This window comes from Phocoena sinus, chromosome 5 (assembly GCF_008692025.1).
Source record: "Phocoena sinus isolate mPhoSin1 chromosome 5, mPhoSin1.pri, whole genome shotgun sequence".
In the NCBI taxonomy this organism is placed as follows: domain Eukaryota; kingdom Metazoa; phylum Chordata; class Mammalia; order Artiodactyla; family Phocoenidae; genus Phocoena; species Phocoena sinus.
Genome location: NC_045767.1, coordinates 31,147,644 through 31,167,856, shown reverse-complemented (window position 1 = coordinate 31,167,856; position 20,213 = coordinate 31,147,644). Strand labels below are relative to the sequence as shown.

Here is a 20,213-nt window from a genome sequence, read left to right as displayed (position 1 = left end):
ACATGCACAAAATGCTCACTAATGCTCTACAAGTAGGATTTTATTTTTGGTGGGGCAGAGTCAACCCAAAGAAAAGAATGAGAGGACACCTACCATCAAGTTAAGAAATGCAGTGGAGATTCTGGTCTTGATTTAATTAAGTAGCATCTTTAACTCTAATTAGATCTTTATATACATTTGGTGGATGCCTATAAAGAGTTTGGCAATGTTCTAAGCACTGGCAGAGGATATGGTGTGACATGCTGATTTAGAAAAGCTAAACAGGCTGTTCTAGAAAAGCTAAATAGCCTGTTGCCAAAGTCAAACACTTCTCCTATACTGGTGTTAAGAAAAGTGACCCCTAGAAAATCCAGCTACTGTAAGGTCACTTACAATTACTGTGGACTTGTCCCCAGCCCCTCTCCCCTACGCCCATCAAAAGCTTCTCCTCTTTAAAGTTTAGTTTGCTTTTGCTTGTGAGATTTCAGAGGCCAAGGCTCTCATTGTACCAGTCCCCCAAAGGGACTTTGTTAGGTGATATGGCATGTTTGAGGTCAAAACTTTTGTGAAATTATTTTACAGTGGGGAACAGAGATGAGTCTTTTCCCCAAAGTCGAATTACTAATGCTAAAGCCACATGTGTCCTCTAGAGCTCTTTAGACAGCTTGCCATAAGCAAGGATGCTTAATTCATGAACACATGAAAATTTGCATTTACAATTGAGTAATGAATACTGCTGCTTCAAAAGGGGGTATTTTTGAGTAGACAGAATGGCGTCCTGGCACCTGCCAGCTCAATGCAGAACCGAAGCAGAGGTCAACCTCCATCCACAGCTGTGGCGGCTGCTTTGGACACTCCAGGCCCCACTTGTGCTCTCGGGTTTAATGGCAGGTGTTTTCTTCTTCTCTGAGTAAAATCCCACTCTTATTTCTAGGCTGGACCCTTTCACTGCAAACATGGGTTAAATATGTAGAAAAACGTGAGCTACCTTACTAAGCACAGATAGTATCTCAGAATTTTGGAGCCATGATTCTTTTTAAAGTCAAAACATTACAATCGAAAGAAAGGTTTCTTTGATTATTAACTTTTAAAATTAAAGCTGGGGCATGATTTAAGTTATTTTTCTTTTGTCTTTAGAGTAAAGCCAAACAAAACTCTCTGGTATTAACTACAGGATAGGTAGCAATACAAATTAATGAATTATCTGAATCAGAGAGTATTTTACACTGGCATTCTGCTGCTTCCAACTACACCAAGTTAACGATCTAATATTCAGTGGACATATATGTTGTCCAGGTATCAGTATCAGTGGCTGGTTGTTAACTATTTGAAGGTAAAAGCCTGTTGCTAAAACAAGGTTGAGGTCAATGGGAAGGAAATACGGTAAAATTACTGGTCACAATTAAGTGAACAGTGAGCCACAGCCTCATATGAGGCTTCTTTTCGGACTCCTGTCCTTCTGGTCTGGTCTGGTATGTTGGAGTCAGATCTTTTATAATGTCCACTTTAATAAATAAATAAGAAGACTTGAAATGATCTTTCTAATTAGTTTTACATAATTAGCTCTAATTACATAAATTTCAAAGGTGCTAACAACATCTTTATTATTAGTGTTGTTAGTAGTTGGAGAGTTTCTTTTAGAGAGTTGTTAAAGTGTTATCAATTTACGACCAAAGCAGTTATAAATTTCAGTGGCAAACTTCAAATTAGCTCCTATTCAAATGACTTCAAATACAGAACTTAGTAGCAACCTACTTGTGTCAAGACTTTAATGTGGGCCTATAATGATTTTAGTCTCCTGAATTCTATTTCTATCCAAACAACTAAGGTTTTAGCTCTTTTTCCATGCACTATTATCTATTTCAATTAAATGATAAAAACCAAATTAAAAGCACAGGAATAAGAGGAACAATAAATGAGATTCAGGAAAATATTGGATTTCAATCTACATAAAAGTAATTGAAATATAGCTGGAAAAGACAGATATAGTCATAGGGGTTGGATGGCCCAGTAAAGGACTTTTACTCACTAGAACTGTAAATTTTGTCTACTTTGAACTGGCAACAGCTAAAAAGGGAATGATTTTTACAAGACGGCAATCATGAAAACAAAATTAAATTCCGCTAAAGGCAGAAAAATGGAAAGGGAGTAAACCCTGGAAATTCCTGACAGCCAGAGCTGCTGAAATATGAATGAAGTTACGGTTTCTATCCCAGAGAAGTGTAGGTCATTTGTATTTTTGAAATATAACAATTCTTGTTCTGATGAATCTTTGTATTCCTGTAGAATTATGAGGAAATGCAAGTTTCATATTCTAAGCATTTATGGCCAACGATCAGCCAGACAATGTGCTCTGAGTCTGGACATGTAAATATAATTATAACTAGTGGAATAAATGCTGTGTTGTAGGAGTACAGAGAGGAATGAAGGTAGGAGAGCAGGAATTAAAAAGATAACATTGGAACTGGCTCTTGAAAGTTGGCCGGGATAAGGGGAACTGGGGAGGAGTGAGGCTGTTCAGGCAGAAGGGATGAACGTGCAGACGTGTGAGAGGACATCCTGCCATCGGATGAGGAGTTCAGAGTGGTAAGAACATATGTGGTGTGGAGAGTGGAGATGGGAAATAGCAGGAAAGAGATTTGGGAAGACCGGCTAACAATACCCAGGTCCCTGGGCTGGATTCTGTCATCGATTTTACAAGGGGGTGCCGAGATCAAGTGTGCCTTACAGAACTCAGAGAGCATGGAATGCTATTCTTCTTAGGAAGTTGTTGCCTTGGTCCAAGGGAGAGATGGCAAAGATCTGAATTAAGATCACGACAATCAGGACACAGGAAAAGTTCTAGATTTATGAGAAATTTCTGAGGCAGAACCAACAGCAAAGTTAACTGATTGGACGTGGGGGCCATCGACAGATCATCAACATGGTTGAAGAAGTTCTGTTCACTTGAAGTTCACAATTTAGTGCATTTGAAGAAAAGTGCTGGCCTAAGCTGATTCAATCCCGATAAACACAGCAGCTCCAGAGCCAAGTGAACCATATAAAGTGTGAAATCTAGTTTTAGGGATGTTTTTCAAATCCAAGCAGAGTATTAGCAGATTTGGCTGACCTAATCAGAAACAGCTGAGAGAGAGAGAGAATTCTCTGTCATCACTGTTGGGTAAAAAGAGCATGGGTGATAATATAATATGGCGGCCATACTGTGCTACCACCATGCAGAAGCCATCCTTCTCCTAATGTTAATTTATGAACAAAGTACATTCCTTTCCTCTACTTTTTAAACTGTAAACTTAACGTGGAATTACTATATTTTAAAAGCCATAATTTCCTTAATCTTTTAAGGATAAAGAAGACAGGGTCTGCTGCATGGCCGTTCTCTAGAAGCACAGCACAACCTCGGTAGCCACTGCATGTCTGATGTCTGTGTGCTCAGGCACCCTTGCAAACATTACTTTATCAATATTCACAGTCTCCCAGGGAGGAAGGAAACACAAAGTATCCAATGTTCCCTTGAACAGTAGGATAGAAGCCTCAGTTCTACTGATGGCAAGATACGTCCCTGACTGTATCATTAACTTGGCCCATTGTGCCAATGAGATAGATACTCAAATCATATAGGCACGAAGAACCTGAATTTGGTACCTTGGTTCTTAGCATGTATCTGAAACTGCACAAAATCATACTGCAAATAGTATTAGCAATGGAAAAATCTACTACTTGGTGGAAAAATAGGGACCCTAGCTATTTACATGTGGATAAATCTACCTTGCTTCTGAATAAATTGCAGTTAGCATAGGTTCACCTCTGACTAAAATGTGAACATGTGTTCTTCCAAGTGTATATGCCTCAACCTTGAACTCATATATATCGTTTTCTGCTTTATTGGCATAATATATTTTTAGGGACATTTCTTTCTCAAGTCACCAATTTTTTTGTTTGTTTGTTTCACAGACTTCCAACTTTGCAAATAACTTCAGCTAGTAATGTGTAAATTTAAAGCTTTTTATGGAAAACCTAACATGTACGAGTTATGTATAGGAACATGTACGAGTTCCTATACATAAGTATAGATCAGTGTGTGTCTGTGTGTGTGTGTGTGTGTGTGTGCTTCCATATAATTTCTTTTCAAATGCTACAGAAAAGAGTAAAAAATAAAAAGGAATGTATAATTTGGGGGAATTATTTAAAAATAAAATATATAAATTATCTTGGTGATTAAGAGCTCAAGGTTTAGAATCAAACAGATCCAGACTGAAATCCTGGTTGTGATCACCTGTGCGATCTTTAGCAGATTAATTAATCTCTTTGAGCCTCAGTTTCTTCATCTGAAAAATGGGGAAAACAATGCTTATTCTTTGCTTAAATGAAACACTGTCCACAAAGCAACTTGTAGAATGCCTGATCTACTAATGGTAATGATTTTGAAGCACACACTCAATATTTTAAATATTTTAACCATGCTAAACATAAAATTAAATTTCTTTTTCAGATACTTGACCTGAGGATGAAGAAAGTAAACATATTGATTTCCTAAAATCAAAAGGCAATGCGGTGAGAAAGGTATTAGGTGGAAGGTTGAAAACATTTCAAGAATATGTGGGTTTAATATAGTTTACTTCAATGTACAGGAAATATTACCAAATGAAACAAAACAAAACAAAAACACTTAATTGTTGTTTTAACCATACTACTTTAATGACTAAACAAGACTAAACTTTAGGCCCTGGAACTACTTAGTCGCCCCTAGCATACAGTAGATAATCAATTCTCGCTGAAGTAGATAATCAATTCTCGCTGAATCAAAACACCCAGAAAGACAAGAATGCAGTAAAACTCTCCTGTGTTCAAAGCAGCAACATATAAAAGAAATATACAAGAACCAGATTCAATGTTGCTGCAGAAGAACCTTGTTCATTATAGTGTCAAACTCTGCTAAGCCAGGGAAGGGAATTACAGCTATAAACAGATTTATAGCTTCAGACTTTACACCTTTTGTGAAGGTGTAAATCATTGAAGATTAAAAGAAACCAAGCAGAAAAGGGGGTCGGTATAAACAGAAATTTAAAATATCAAAACCACCCCCACTTATTGAGAAGCTACTTTTTACAGCTCTTATTTTCTGGGCATTTTCTGTAGTAAGATGGTAACTATACGTTCTTTTGTGATGTCAGCTTGAGCCTTGAACGAGGGACTATACGTACCCAAGATCAGTCTTAAATCATAAGCAGCTGCCATAAGGAAACAATTAGTGAGGTCTAGCACTAAAAGAAAATTTAGAAAAACCAAACATTAAAAAAGGACTCTTGAAAGTTAGGCTGATGTAGCTCAATGGACTTAGGGGCTTATAAAACAGCAGGAATCAGGGAAGCTCACTCTGGCTTTCTTTTCTAACACATACAAATCAAAGACAGCCAAATTACTGCTTCTGCCAATCATAACCAAGAGGTCCCTTCTTTCTAGAATCATTCCTTACATCTAAATATTTTAAAAGATTGCTAAAACTTTTTATTTGTTTAACTTTGCTTTTTTTTTAAAACTTATTTTTAAGAGGTCAAATAAAATGAACTCCATGGTGAAAGACTTGGAATCCTAAACATTCCTTTTGTGGAAAGAAAGTATCAACTTGCTCTCTAAATGCCCATAGTAGCCCCCATGATTTTACAGCTAATGGTGTAAACTATCCTATAATACTCTTAGTGTCCTCAATATAATTCAAAGGTATTCAGAGGTAACATCCATCTTTAAACCTGGAGTTTAATTTACAATCATTTATTTCTTCATGTTGCCTACTATACTGTCCCCAAATAATTTTTCCCAGACTATTTAAGAAAGCCTGGTTTGAAGGTCACTTTTATTCTTGACTTCACTTGTAGTATCTCATAGAGCAATATTGATTTTGTGCAGGGCAACTGAATACAATCCAGGGATGAGGGTAGGATGTCCCCTTTGAGTCTAACGAGATACACAGGGATGGAAAAAACAACTGTCAGATGAGTCTGGGAGATCCTGAATCTCAGGGTTCCTCTGTGGTTCCTGAGCTGCCTATGTAAATTAGAAGCTCAATCTCCCTCATTCTCAGCTGATGGCTAAACAGAGCAAAAGCTTTAATGTAAGCTTCTACAACTACCACACTCTCCATCTCCAGATTTTCTTGTAGCTTCACCTCCTCTCTCCTGGGAGTGAAGGGACTATCACACCTATTCTCCCCACCCTCGCCCTGCTCTTCATTGCTGTTCTCACTTGTCTCTTCAACAAGTTCTCTTGGCTTAATTTCCAAAATATACAAATAGCTCATACAACTCAACAGTAAAAAAAAAAAAAAAAAAAAAACAAAACCAATCAAAAAATGGGCAGAAGAAGACCTAAACAAACATTTCCCCAAAGAAGAAATACAAATGGCCAAGAGGCACATGAAAAGCTGCTCAACATCACTAATTATTAGAGAAATGCAGATCAAAACTACAATGAGGTATCACCTCACACTGGTCAGAACGGCCATCATTAAAAATTCTGCAAATAACAAATGCTGGAGAGGATGTAGAGAAAAGGGAACCCTCCTACACTGTTGGTGGGAATGTAAGTTGGTACAGTCATTATGGAAAACAGTACGGAGGTTCCTCAGAAAACTAAAAATAGAACTACCATAATGATCCAGCAATCCCACTCCTAGGCAAAAATCCAGACAAAACTCTAATCCAAAAAGATACAAGCACCCCTATGGTCATAGAAGCACTACTCACAATAGTCAAGACATGGAAACAACTTAAATGTCCATCGACAGGTGAATGGACAAAGAAGACATGGTACATATATACAATGGAATACTATTCAGCCATAAAAAAGAACAAAATAATGCCATTTGCAGCAACATGGTTGCAACTGGAGATTATCATACTAAGTGAAGTAAGTCAGAAGGAGAAAGACAAATACCATATGATATCACTTATATGTGGAATCTAAAATATGATACAAATGAACCTGTCTATGAAACAGAAACAGACTTACGGACATAGAGAACAGACTTGTGGTTGCCAGCGGGGAGGGGTTTGGGGGACGGATGGAGTGAGAGTTTGGGGTTAGCAGATGTCAGCTATTATATATCGAATGCATAAACAACAAGGCCCTACTGTATAGCCCAGAGAACTATATTCAGTATCTTATGATAAACCATAATGGAAAAGAAAAAAATATATATATAAAAGAATTGTAAATATATGTATAACTGAATCGCTTTGCTGTACAGCAGAAATTAATACAACATTGTAAATAAAGTATACTTCAATAAAGAGTAATAAAATAAAACAAAATAAAATAAACCCCATTACGGTTCCCTTGGATTCTTCTCCTTGGTCTCCAAACATGTTCATTACCCCTCTCCTAAAGTCAAAGGAAAGAAAAGTTGCCTTTGCCCTCCATTTCCCATTCTAAGGTCGTGACTTCTTCTTACCATCTCCATTGAACTTCCCTAAGTAATAGACTGGTCACAGAAAGAAAGGAAATTGAACTTGAGGGAAGAGAAAGTAAGTAGCAGAGTAGAAGGCATATTTTTACATTCTAGCTTTGGGAAAAATAAAGTAACATGAGTTGAAATACATATTCATCTTGAGGGCATTTCTTTCCATTAAGAAGAAGAAAGCTAAGCTATGGGAAGGGAAACTGCTGAGCCAGTCACTGGGGCCCTGGAAGGGAGTCACCCTGGGCTAAAGTAAAACTAAATAAACCACAGCTTTGAGGAGGGAGGGTTGACAAAGCCCATAAATGTCAAGATTGTCCAGATTTGTTTCTAAACCTTTTGTCTTTTCACTTTACTCCCTTCATCAGCTATCAAATATACTATTTGGCTTTACCTATTACCTGAATTGTGTCCTAAATTCTTTCCCAAGCTGCAATCCTGCATTCTCAACTGCTCACCAGATGTCTAAGCCAAGAGAGGCCATCATGAGCTCAAACTCAACATTTTCCAACCAAACTTCTCAGTTTCTACTGCAAGCCAATCATGACACTTCCCTATTTTTGTTTAACACACTGCTACTCCTGCAAGCCTAAAAGCTCAGTGTTACGTTTGACTCAGTAAATAGGATCTATTGACAAGTCCTATATTTATTCTCCCCAAAATCCCTTGAGTACAGCTTTCCATGTTTGTTGCTAGTTCCCTTGTGCCTGAAAAACAAGAATAATCTATAAGCATCTTTGGTCTTCCTTTACTCTACTTCCTCTTACATTCTTTTGGCAGGCTATGTTTTCTAAAGTGCATTTCTAAACATATCATTCCTCAGCTCAAAAATCATCAATGGCTCATTTGTAATCCACTCTGAGAAAGTTGATATAGGCAATGAGCCTCCATGGATACAAAAGCTATTAGGTGACAGGTTTTGGGAAAGCAGGCCAATACCACTGACCTGCCAATCAACCAAATATTTTACGCCTCTTGGTATGATGAAATAAGAAGCGTATTACACCTTTATAAGAGACTCTTTCTGAACATTGAACCAGAACCTAATCAAACCTCTAAATAGAACTTGTAAAAGATATTTACAAGAAAAACAGAAGATAAGAGAATAAGTTCAAAAGCACCATAAGGAAGTCAGACCAATCCAGAATGTGGGTCATTCTATAAATAGGATGAATGCCCTGAAAAAATTGATGACATGAAAACATAAAAAGAGGAGGAAGATGACTATAGAATAAAAGAGACTGAAGAGTTATAGCAATTAAAGTCCAAGTGTGGGCTTTACATCTTGATTCAAACCATCTATAGAGACATTTTTGAGATAATTGGGGAAATTTGAATATGGACTGGGAATGATAATATTTAAAGAGTTATTATTAATTTTACTAGATTCAATAATGAAGTGATGGATATGTTACAGAAAGGTCTTATCAGTTAGAGATTCATATTTCAGTATTTGCAGATGCAATGACATGGTATCTAGGTTTTGCTTTTAAATACATCATCAAAAAAACAAAGCAAAACAAAATAAACGAGAGGAAGGGACTCATGAAACAAGATTAGTCTTGGATAATTCTTGAAGCTGCTTGAGGGGTCTAGGGCAGTTTATGACACTATTTTCTCTTCCTTTTAAATAAGCTTGAGAATTCCCCAAAGAAGTAGTTATATAATTAAAAATTTAGTTTAGATCACCCTTCTGATCCCTACCAAATAAAGTGTTAGCTTCTGTTTGTGTCCAAAGTCCTCTATTGTCTCATTTTATTTTATTTACTTATGTTTTATTTTTTTAAAAAATCTTTATTGGAGTATAATTGCTTTACAATGGCGTGTTAGTCTCTGCTTTATAACAAAGTGAATCAGCTATACATATACATACATCCCCATATCTCCTCCCTCTTGTGTCTCCCTCCCACCCTCCCTATCCCACCCCTCTAGGTGGTCACAAAGCACCAAGCTGATCTCCCTGTGCTATGCAGATGCTTCCCACTAGCTATCCATTTTACATTTGGTAGTGTATATATGTCCATGCCACTGTCTCACTTCGTCCCAGCTTACCCTTCCCCCTCCCCGTGTCCTCAAGTCCATTCTCTACGTCTGCATCTTTATTCCAAAGTCCTCTATTATCTGCTTCTAACTTTCCTTTTCTGCTTTATCCCCCATGCCACCTCTCCCTCCATTCCCTTAAGGATCCTCTCCGCTAGTCAGCCTTGAACACCAGCTGTTGTCAGAATGCCCTTCACTCTCCTCACTTTCTGTACCTTTGCTTATGCCATTCTTTCTTCTGAATAAACATCATCAGTTATCATTTTGCTTAGAATAACAATAGCACAACTTTCTTGAAACTTCTTACCTGGCAACCTGAGCTATGGAGCTACTTGGAAAAAAAACACAGCAGGAATCTGAGTTTCTGAAACAAACATTAGTCCTTGCAGTAAAAGTCTCATCTTTGCCTCCTCTACAATCCCACTATCATTATTGCCAGCCATTGATGGCTCATCTCAGTGACCTCTCTTCCCTGAGCTTTACCTGACCCTCTTTTGGATATGTTCCTTCCCTAGTTTTGAACCCCTAAAGCACTTGTAACTCTTTTATAAAACTTAGCTCGTGCTCACTAGGTATAAGACGTATGCTTCATGCTAAACTACCAGGGCCCTTGAGGGCAGGAAGAGATCAATATGTAAGAGAGGGAAATGTAGCAAATGCTAACTTTGGAGGCTTTTTTTTTTTTTTTTTTTTTTTTTTTTGCGGTACGCGGGCCTCTCACCGCCGTGGCCTTTCCCGTCCCGGAGCACAGGCTCCGGACGCGCACCCAGCGGCCATGGCTCACGGGCCCCGCCGCTCCACGGCACGTGGGATCCTCCCAGACCGGGGCACGAACCCGCGTCCCCTGCATCGGCAGGCAGACTCCCAACCACTGCGCCACCAGGGAAGCCCGGAGGCTTCAATATATACAAACATAGGACCTTTGGCAGGTCACTTAACCTCTCTGAGCCTCAGTTTCTGCATCTGTAAGATGGAACAAACAATAGCTCATATGGGAGTAGTAGGAAGTAATTAAAAGAACATATGGTCTTCTGTAAATAGTATTTCCCTTCCCCTCCTCTCTTACTAATTCAAATGTGTAGTTTTGTACCTTATACATGGTAAGTATCCAATAAATATATTAGCAGGTTTCTTGCAACAGAGGTTTCTAACAGGACATCAGGGCCAAAAGTAATATTCTCTGAATAGCCTGTTGACAATCAGAAAGTCACAGATAACTGTATGTCCAACACGCTTCCAATGAATGCTTATGAGGATATGTTTGACTGCAGCTAGAAATTGTGCCTTTCAAGGTCACTACCATTTCTCATTTGTGGACTCATGACTAGTTCCAGAAGAGTTAACAGCAAAAGGAATAAACAACTTTGCACAGTCTCTTGAAGACGAAATGAACTCTGTTCAATGAAAGATTTTTTTTTTTTCTCACATCTCAAACATGGGCAGATAGTTTTGGCTGTCTTCTCCCTCCTGCCTGTGACTCCAAGCTTTTAGAAAGAGTATATATTTTCTCTCTCCCCACATTTTCAATACTGAGTCACTTCAGCCATTGTTTAAACTAAGTTTAAATGAGGTCTATCCAAAAGAAAGAAGATAGAATAAAATGTTTCTCGAGCTATCTTTCTACCTATTATCTAATATCATTCTTCCATTGTAATCTCTACACGATCCAAAGAATATATTTTGTATGAAAAATATCATATCAATTGAAATACGACTGGAGATATTTAGAGAGAAAATGACTTTAGCCTATTAAGAATTCTCATAGGATATCAAAATTATCAAAGAAATCCATAAAAACATATGTGAGAAATTACATGTGCATATATAATAAACTTGAGAAAATTTATAAATAAAATTTTTAAAGTTTGAAACACTTCAAACTGAATTACTTTTAATTCACTGAAGAAAATATTTCTTTTTTTAAAAAACTTTTTATTGTCGTTAAGTTACAATATTATATTAGTTTCAGGTGTACAACATATCAATTTGATATGTTTATAGATTATAGCTCATTTAAAGTTATTACAAAATAATGGCTATAGAGGAATAAAGGTTTGTAGTTTAAGCCACCCAGTCTATGGCATTTTGTTGTGGCGTCCTGAGCTAAGACACACATATACTGATGAGTACTGTGCTGACCTATCAAGGGGGACTCTGCGGACCTTCTGAGCTCTCTCCATGTGGCTCTTTGTTCTCTCACCTGCCCCACAAATTCCAGGTGCCTTGACCTCCTCAAGGGTCAGAGACCACTCTGTTTAGGTGCTCCTTGCTGTGCTACAGCTGAGAAATTCTCTCCAGACAGTAGGTTTGGGTAATCTTAGGGTTCACCTTGTTTGTTTTCCTTCTCTGTGCTGCCTGTTGTCCAATGCCTTAACACTGTTGTTTTACATATTTTTTTCTAGGAGCAGAAGTCTTAGAGTATGTTAGTAAACTAAGTTTATACTGTAGATTCAATGTTCCAATATCTAGTAGGGAAAGTCTTCCCTCACTTTTCTTTTTATTTCAAAACATTCTTGGCCACTTGGCTCCCTTACTCTTTCATATGAATTGTATAGCCAGCTTACTAAATTCCTTTAAAAAGTCCTCTTGGGTTTTAGATTTGGATTGAATTAAATTTACATAGTATTATGAGATACAACTGATATTCTTACATTTTCATATGCCTTGCCCTTGGATGGGGAAAATTAATATCATAAAATACTATGAAGAACAATATTTCTAACTAAAACTTTTCGATACCTTTAGAAAGAATTAGACACATAAATGTTTGTTTTAGATATAGAATATATACAATAAGTATATCTAACAGTGATAATCATTTTTCATGAATTTCTTAATTTTAAGATTAAACTACTTATCCTAAACCTCTATCTTTTGAGGCCATTAGTCTGTTGGATGTTTATCCAGAAGAAGTATCACTATAAGGGTAATATATCTTCATGGCTCTGTCTCAGTGTGAATGCTTCTGTGAGAAGGTATGTATGTAGGTGTTCAGATTTAATAATAACACTTATATGTGCCATACCCTGTTCCAAGTGCTTCATTAAATCATGTATTAAGTCAAACCAACCATCCTTATTTTACATTGAAAAACTGAAGGAAAAAAATAACTTGCCCAAAGTCAGGCAGTTTGTAAGTTGCAGACTAGGCTGTAAACCCAGGTGTCTGTCCATGGAGCCCATCTCCTTAACCTTATCCAATGTATTCCATATGCTCCTTTTAAAGTGGATTGTTGGGACTTCCCTGGTGTTTCGGTGGTTAAGAATCCGCCTTCCAGTGCAGGGGACGTGGGTTCGATCCCTGGTTGGGGAACTAAGATTCCCATATGCCGCAGGGCAACTAAGCCTGAGCATCACAACTAGAGAAGCCCACGTGCCGCAAGGAAGACCCAGCCAGCGAAAAAAAAAAAAAAAAAAATCAAAAAGTGGACTGTTAAAGCTGATATTTTCAGTTCTTTCAGTCATTCCATCATCAAATGAATATAAAATTTTAGCTTTAAATCTAAATTATTAAATATATACATTTATTCAACAAAACATTGTTCTTTTTCTATATATCAACACTGTATTAAAAAATTGAGATGTAAAAATGAGTACGTTTGGGGAATGATAACAGCTTCTATGTATGTAAATCAATGTCAGATTAATTATTCATGAAAGGCTTTGTGTTACTCACCTTTATTCAGATAGAATTAAAAGGAATATATTTGGTAGAGAACAAAGCATAAAGTTGGCAAGAGAAGCTCTTCAATTAATTTCAGTAGGAAAGAATTCTAAGGTAAAATTAAACTTTGGGATAATGTTACACCAATTCAATACACAAATGACCATGTTAAAATAAAGAGATATGGTTATAGTAAAATGAATAAGCTGTTGTATTGTATGTACTCTTAATGGTATAAGCTATTTGGAGTACAATGGAGCCTTTCATATCATGTCAACCATTTACTTAATAAAATACCACAAAAACGAAAACATTAAGACTTTTATAATCATTCTCTTTATCATATAACCACCACATAAAGTACAGATAATGGGGCATGATAATACTTTATCAGGTCTAACATGATTTATCCAGAATAGACTACATTACTAATTTAATATGACAGTTCTATTACGTAGTGAGTAAAATAAAAACTCTCTGTACACACACACACACACACACACACACACACACGAGCACACACACGCACGCATGCATGCATGTAGTCACAGACACATGCATTTCAAATTTCTTGGAGAATGTATATGTCCTCCCCCTGCTCCCAAGTCAGGTTATATGGATCTGACAAAGGCTGGAACACAAACATGAAATATGGGAATTGCTAAAGTGTTAGGTTAGAAGGAGCGTAATATATAATTAAAAACAGATGAATGGAAAGCTAAATACTGTCCCTAAATATAGTATTTTTTTTTTCAGGAATAATTCCTTACAAGGCACACACAGCTTTATTTTGTAAATTTTAGTAAAACGCTGTGAAACGGCAATGACAATATCAGAACGACAACGACAACGACAAGTAAAAAGGGATTTGGGGAAAAAAAGGCAAAGTGACATCTTCCATTTCTTTTCAAGTGCATCTGAACAAGTACAAATGGCAGGCACACGCCTCCATGTGCAGTTGTCTGGTGGTATTTGCTTGTGGTTTTCTCTTGCATTTTTTTCTCACTGAGTAATACAGAATTACACCATGCAAGCAACTTTAGTCCTCCAAATTCCTAAGGGAACTATATCTCCTTTACGTTCACATGCAACTCCAAAGGGGAGTTATGAGGAGGGCTTTAAAATTCTAAAAATTTTATGCAAAAGAAGTGCCCTTGGTATAGAAGGAGTACCAATCATTAATATAATGGTTTCACTATTGAATATACTGATGGAGTTATTTGGGGTATTTTATAAAGTGTGCAAGATAGAATCCTGAGCAGGTTTTTTTTAAAAAACGACTAGTTCCTACAATTTGTATTAAATTATTAGTGGGAGAATATTATTGCTTAAGTAATGTGGTGTTACAACCACCATGAACTACTTTCTATAGCTGTCTTGATTGTTAAAAATCAAATCCAAGCTTTGAACTCTACAGATAAATTATTACAAAATAAAGTAATACATCATAAGTATAGTCCTGGGCTAATGCTATTTGTTTATTTTCACCAAAGATTAAATATCAACATGAATAAACCACTAACATGAAAGGAAACGAAGGCATCCAAACCCTCCAAACCATGTGGGTGTGAGATATTAACATTAATACCTGTTCAGAAAAATCTCAGAACTTAGAAACCTCAGGCCAGTTTTACATGGTATTATTGATGACTCATGGTATTATTGACTGGGCATTTAGAATTATGAAAAGCTGATAGTTTTCTCTCCTCCTCAGCTTCCTTTTCCTTAATCTCTTGTATATACCATTTGAAACTCAATAAGATTTCTTGAACTTCTACTACATACAAGGAACTAAGGTGTTGTGGAGGATAGTAAAGATTGAAGAAAGCATAGACCCCACTCTTGAAGATCATAAAAGCTAGTAATAAAGAGAGAAAAGATGTTTATAAATAACTATGATACAATAAAAAGAGGAAAAGGGAGGGAGGGAATTAATGTTTACTGAGTGCCTGTCACGTACTAAACTGTGTTAGAAGTTATACATGTGTTATTTCAATCCTCACACCCTTTGTTGGGATAAGACATGATCATCTCTGCTTTATAGATGGGGGAAATGAGACTCAGAGTGATTGAGTAACTTGCCCAAGATCACAGAGCTTCTAAGTGGAAGAGCCAGGGTTTGACTTATGAGCTGTCTGGCTTTGCTGTCTATGCCCCTCTGTTTTAAGTGTAAAGTAATATAAAAAGGTGTACAGATAAAATGCTGTGGGGATTCAGCAAAAGGAAGAAATTACATTCAGCTAAGGTAGAGTAATGACATCTTGATGGAAGAAGTAACATGTAAGTATGAAGGGTTATCATATTTGGATGTGTGGAAACTAAGTGTATCTAGGGGCTAGGAGAGAAGCAGTTCTGGAGAAAAGACTGGTTTAAGAAAAGACAAATGAAGGAAAACATATTTGAAGAGAAAAAAGTAAATGTTTTGATTCAGTTTGGATGAAGCATTGTGCAAACTGACATCCAGAAAGAAATTTAATGAAAAATTAGTGGGAGATAGTGCTGGAAAAACAGGACAAATCAAAGGATTTGAATGTCAGGTAAGGAACTAAATGGTAGTCATATTGAGATTCAAAGTTTGGGAGTCAGAAGAATGACATAATCAGAACCGTGATAGAAAAAGACATACATAGGTTGATATCGGTTGATGCTACACTCAGTCCCAACCCTTGATGTCTCCACTATACAGACAGGAAAAAGCTAAATGTTCACTTTCTTGACTCAGCTCCCTTGCAGCAGTGACTGGCCAGGCGACAGGCATGTGTTCACAGTGGGCAGAATGGCAATGGAGAAGTCATGGTCAAGAGAAATAGAAATGGAGAGTCCCTGCTAGGTAGGCAGTGAGCTAGACGCAGCTAACTGTTCGGTCAGCCATTAACAAGGCTGCACAGAGCATGGGCACCATGACTGTAATACCCGGCAGTAGAGAGGAAAGGAAAAGGAGGACCTGGGATGAAGACGGTTCTGGAGAAAGGGAGTGTAGGCATGAGGAACCAGGAAAGGACTCAGTCATCAGAAGAGGGGTGCCTAGATCTGGGCAGAAACCCAATTATTAGAACAAAGGCATGGCACCAGGACTACACTTAGAGCAATGGCATTGATGCTGGGTCACCTGCATGTTGGAAAAAGGCCTCCTTAAATGCCTCATGTCCAAGGTCCCAAGGAAAACTGGGGATTAACCAGATGTACAGACACAGAGCAGGTCTTGCACGTGTGGTTAAAGTCATCCTTGGAATAGTGGGTCTGCAGAATTGACAGAACTTTGACACTCTACCCGACTAAAAGAACAGAGACTGAGTCTGTCTTGTTCACAATTTCACAGCCTTACCATTTGTGCCTTGTACCTAATAGAGGCAAAATAGATACTTGAGCTATTGAAATTAATTATGTTATTATGAATTTATGAAAAAAATATCAGGGTGACTTTCATGTCAATAGATTAATTTTGCCCCACCCCCTGAATAATTCCCATTACCTCTAGGTTGAAATACAAATGTTCATCGTCTTTTTTTCTAATTTCTTTCCCTTCTTTCTTCCCTTCCTTACTCTCTGTTGCCATTTGTTCTTTTTTCTCTTTCTACCCAATCATTTTTTCAAGACTCTGTGACATTATTTACTCTAACCCGTCCCTTTTCCTCTCCAAGAATTTGATTTCCTCTGATTCAGTGGGTTCACAGCAATATTCTCCCCATTCATTCCCCCGCCTCTTTTCCCATCTTAACCACAGCTGCTAGAACTGCCTTTTTTTCTTTCTAATATCCTTTCACCATCTCATTTCCCTCGTCAAGAACCATTTTCTCACCCATTTAGGTAAACGCATAGATTTACCTCTCTTGCTTAGGGCTTATTTTCGTATTCAATTTCATACTGTCACTGTCAACAGTGCTCACTGCTATTCAGCTTTCTAGTCTTCGCAATTTTTTAGCAATTTAAGCTAAGTCCAGCCAAGCTGTCTTCAATTTTAGGAAGATGATCAGAACTCCTTGATTATAACATATATTATTCCCTTTTTCCCACTGGTCTGCAAAATAAACCCCTATTAATCTGGAAGTCCATACTAAATAATGTGTGATATCGAAGAAGCAGAATTGAGTTTCACTGTCTTAGAGTTTTGCATCATATAACAATATGAATAAGATGAGGTGGTGATGTTCAACCTATGCAAGAAAACACTCACTGACATAAACATTTGCATACGAATAACAAGCAGAACAAAGTTAACCAATCATCTAGTACTAAATGAGAACTTCATTAAGAATTCTCTAGTTTAAAATCTAAAATTGGAAGTTTCTTCTGAAAAATACTATAATGATGTAGGGATAAGAGGTAGGTCAGACTTTTCCTTGGGGACACAGCAACAAAACTGCCTATTTTTCATGGCATAGAAAGACAGTGTGAGGGTATTTCTTGTCTTCTCATTTCCCCTCATACCTATCCTTCTTGAATCCATTGCTTTCCTTTTGCTGTGACACGAGGAAGGCACTTTGGAAGAAATGATCATGTGACTTGAGTGTCCACTAAAAGCAAAATTGTAGCCAAAATGAAGGAAAACCAGAGCAGATCACCTTTTGAAAATGCCAGTCCTATCCTCCTTCAAAATTTCCAAAATTTTCACGTATAGGCAGTTAGGTAGACTGTTTTTCTGAAGAGCCATAGTAAATATAAGACTTGCGGGCTTCCCTGGTGGCGCAGTGGTTGAGAGTCTGCCTGCCGATGCAGGGCACAGGGGTTCGTGCCCCAGTCCGGGAGGATCCCACATGCCGTGGAGCGGCTGGGCCCGTGAGCCACGGCTGCTGAGCCTGTGCGTCCAGAGCCTGTGCTCCACAACGGGGGAGGCCACAGCAGTGAGAGGCCCATGTACCACAAAAAAAAAAAAAATAAAAGTCTTGCTGTGAAGGTATTCCGAAGTGCCATGATGTACTTTCAAATCTTAGCTACAGTGATCCATCCATAGGTGTTCTTGGTTCTGACCATTCTTGGCTTCCTGCGCTGGTTTATCATCTTTCTTCTGCTCATTCACTGTGGCTGTGTAGTCAAGATTTAGTATGACCATGTTCTTCCTTTTACAGTTATCCTCTTTAAAGTCTCACTCCTTAATATGCTTTTAATGCTGTTTTTTGTCCAGTTTTCCGTCTTTATATCCATATCTGAGTTTTCCATTCTGTTTTGTCTATAGGACACTTACACTTGGATGTTGTAGCAGATGTAGGTGCCAACACACACCACTGCCTCCCTCCAAGACAGTGCTAGAATAAAGGTCCCGTATGTTCCTACTGCTTTCTGCATTCCTCGAGTAGCTGGAGTGTGCTGTACCTTCTGGGGCAGGCCAGAAGTGCCAGGGAGTTAACACCCAGGCACGACTCTTACCAATGAAGGACGGGAGATCAGTGCATAAATGCATCAATTTCCCTACCCTCAGTGGGGAGATTCTGAGGCAAGCTCTACACTGTCTCTCCCAGGTTCCTCATATGTTTTATATATGAGTATATTTTATATATATATATATATATTCTTATAGGTTCACACACACAGATATATATAGATATGTATATATACAGAATAAGAAGGGATTAAAAATACATATCTCTGAGATCTAGATCTAGGATAATAATACTTTCAGGGCTATTGTAGCATTAAATAAAACAAAGCATGCAAAGCCCCTTTTACGTTGTCTTCATCTCATTGTAATGTAGCAGTTTCAAATTTAGGGAATAAACTACAACTTTCTTTTGTGGGTTTTTTTCCCTCCAATAATTAGCTTGAGATAACTTAGAATACAAGAGTGAAAATTATAAATAGAGTATTCTCTGATGTGAATATAAATTAATTACTTTTCAAGATATTTCTCATGAGTAGTGTGAAAAGGACTGTTCTCCTGAAGGCATTTTTGTTTATTTCGTTGGACATCCTTAAATTCAGAGCTCATAAAAACTATAAATAATATTATCATGGTCTAGTATGAGAATTCGCACACGATAGACAATTTATGATACTGATTAACAAAGATATCATGAAAATCATTTATTTACGAAACAATCTAGGACAGAAATAACATTCAGTATATCAAGGGGAAAGAGATGTAAAGGGAACTCAATAAATAACTATGTTATTTACAGGTATTATAGTGTTAAAGGTGAAACATTAATAATGGCATTTCCTTCTCTCTAGATTCCTACTGACTACAATAAGTGAGATTGTTGTTTTTTACTGACTCTTCATTTCTGACAACTCCCTTGCTTTGTACTTTCATCTTTTTACACAATCCTCCCCTCCCTAATATTTCCTCATTTTCTTCATTATGATTTAGGGCCGAAAGACTGTCTGTTGAGTGCATTCACATTTAATTATAAACCATATCTTCAGCAGTTAGTTTATATTGAAATGTAGAACGAATTCAACATCTGTCTATAATGAATCAAAAGTAGCTGGTAGGATCACAATCTAAATAATCAGTCTGTGTGTATTTACAACATTAATAGTAATGATTAATCAGTACTTCACGCAAACAAGTTCATACCCAACATCTACTACGAAATCATTTTATCTTACATGAAAGTCCTGTGGCATTGTCTCAGATCAGTTAGGAGTTTTGCTTTATATGACAGTACATTGTTAAACTTGCCATCTGGTCCAACAGCTGATGTGGCTCATACAACCCTTAAGAGGCCCTGAAGCTTTACTCCTGGGAAATATTTGGTCTACTGTGTGGTGTCATGATTACTGGTTCATAATTTTTTTATATCCTTTGAAAAGAATTGCAGAAAAACCTCCACGCTGGGAAAATCCTAATTGAAATTGATTTGTTAGAAGAAAAGGAGTTCACTTACCTCAGGACCAGGCTGACCCTGAAATTGAAAAGAAGAAAAAAGGAAAAAGAATTACAAAATTGTTTCTTAAGTGAATAGTTTCAGTACCAAAATTTAAACTAGTTCTGAATATCTTTTCAAAATATTTCTGAAGATAATACCTAACTACTGACAAATCTCATTTGTGATTTTAAAAAAGTTATGTCATATCTTAATATTTTCACTCTATGCTATTTATCTAAAATCTTGATATTATGGTCGTTTTGTGTAATTCC

The 20,213-nt window shown here is 37.2% G+C and overlaps 1 protein-coding gene across 1 annotated transcript in view; it reads right to left on the bottom strand.

The window, feature by feature from the left end:
• COL25A1 (collagen type XXV alpha 1 chain) overlaps positions 1-20,213 on the bottom strand; it is a 478,322-nt gene that overhangs the window by 159,063 nt on the left and 299,046 nt on the right. Inside the window, exon 5 of the mRNA XM_032633191.1 lies at positions 19,960-19,977. Coding sequence (XP_032489082.1) covers positions 19,960-19,977 — 18 coding nt within the window. The remainder of the gene's footprint in view (positions 1-19,959; positions 19,978-20,213) is intronic.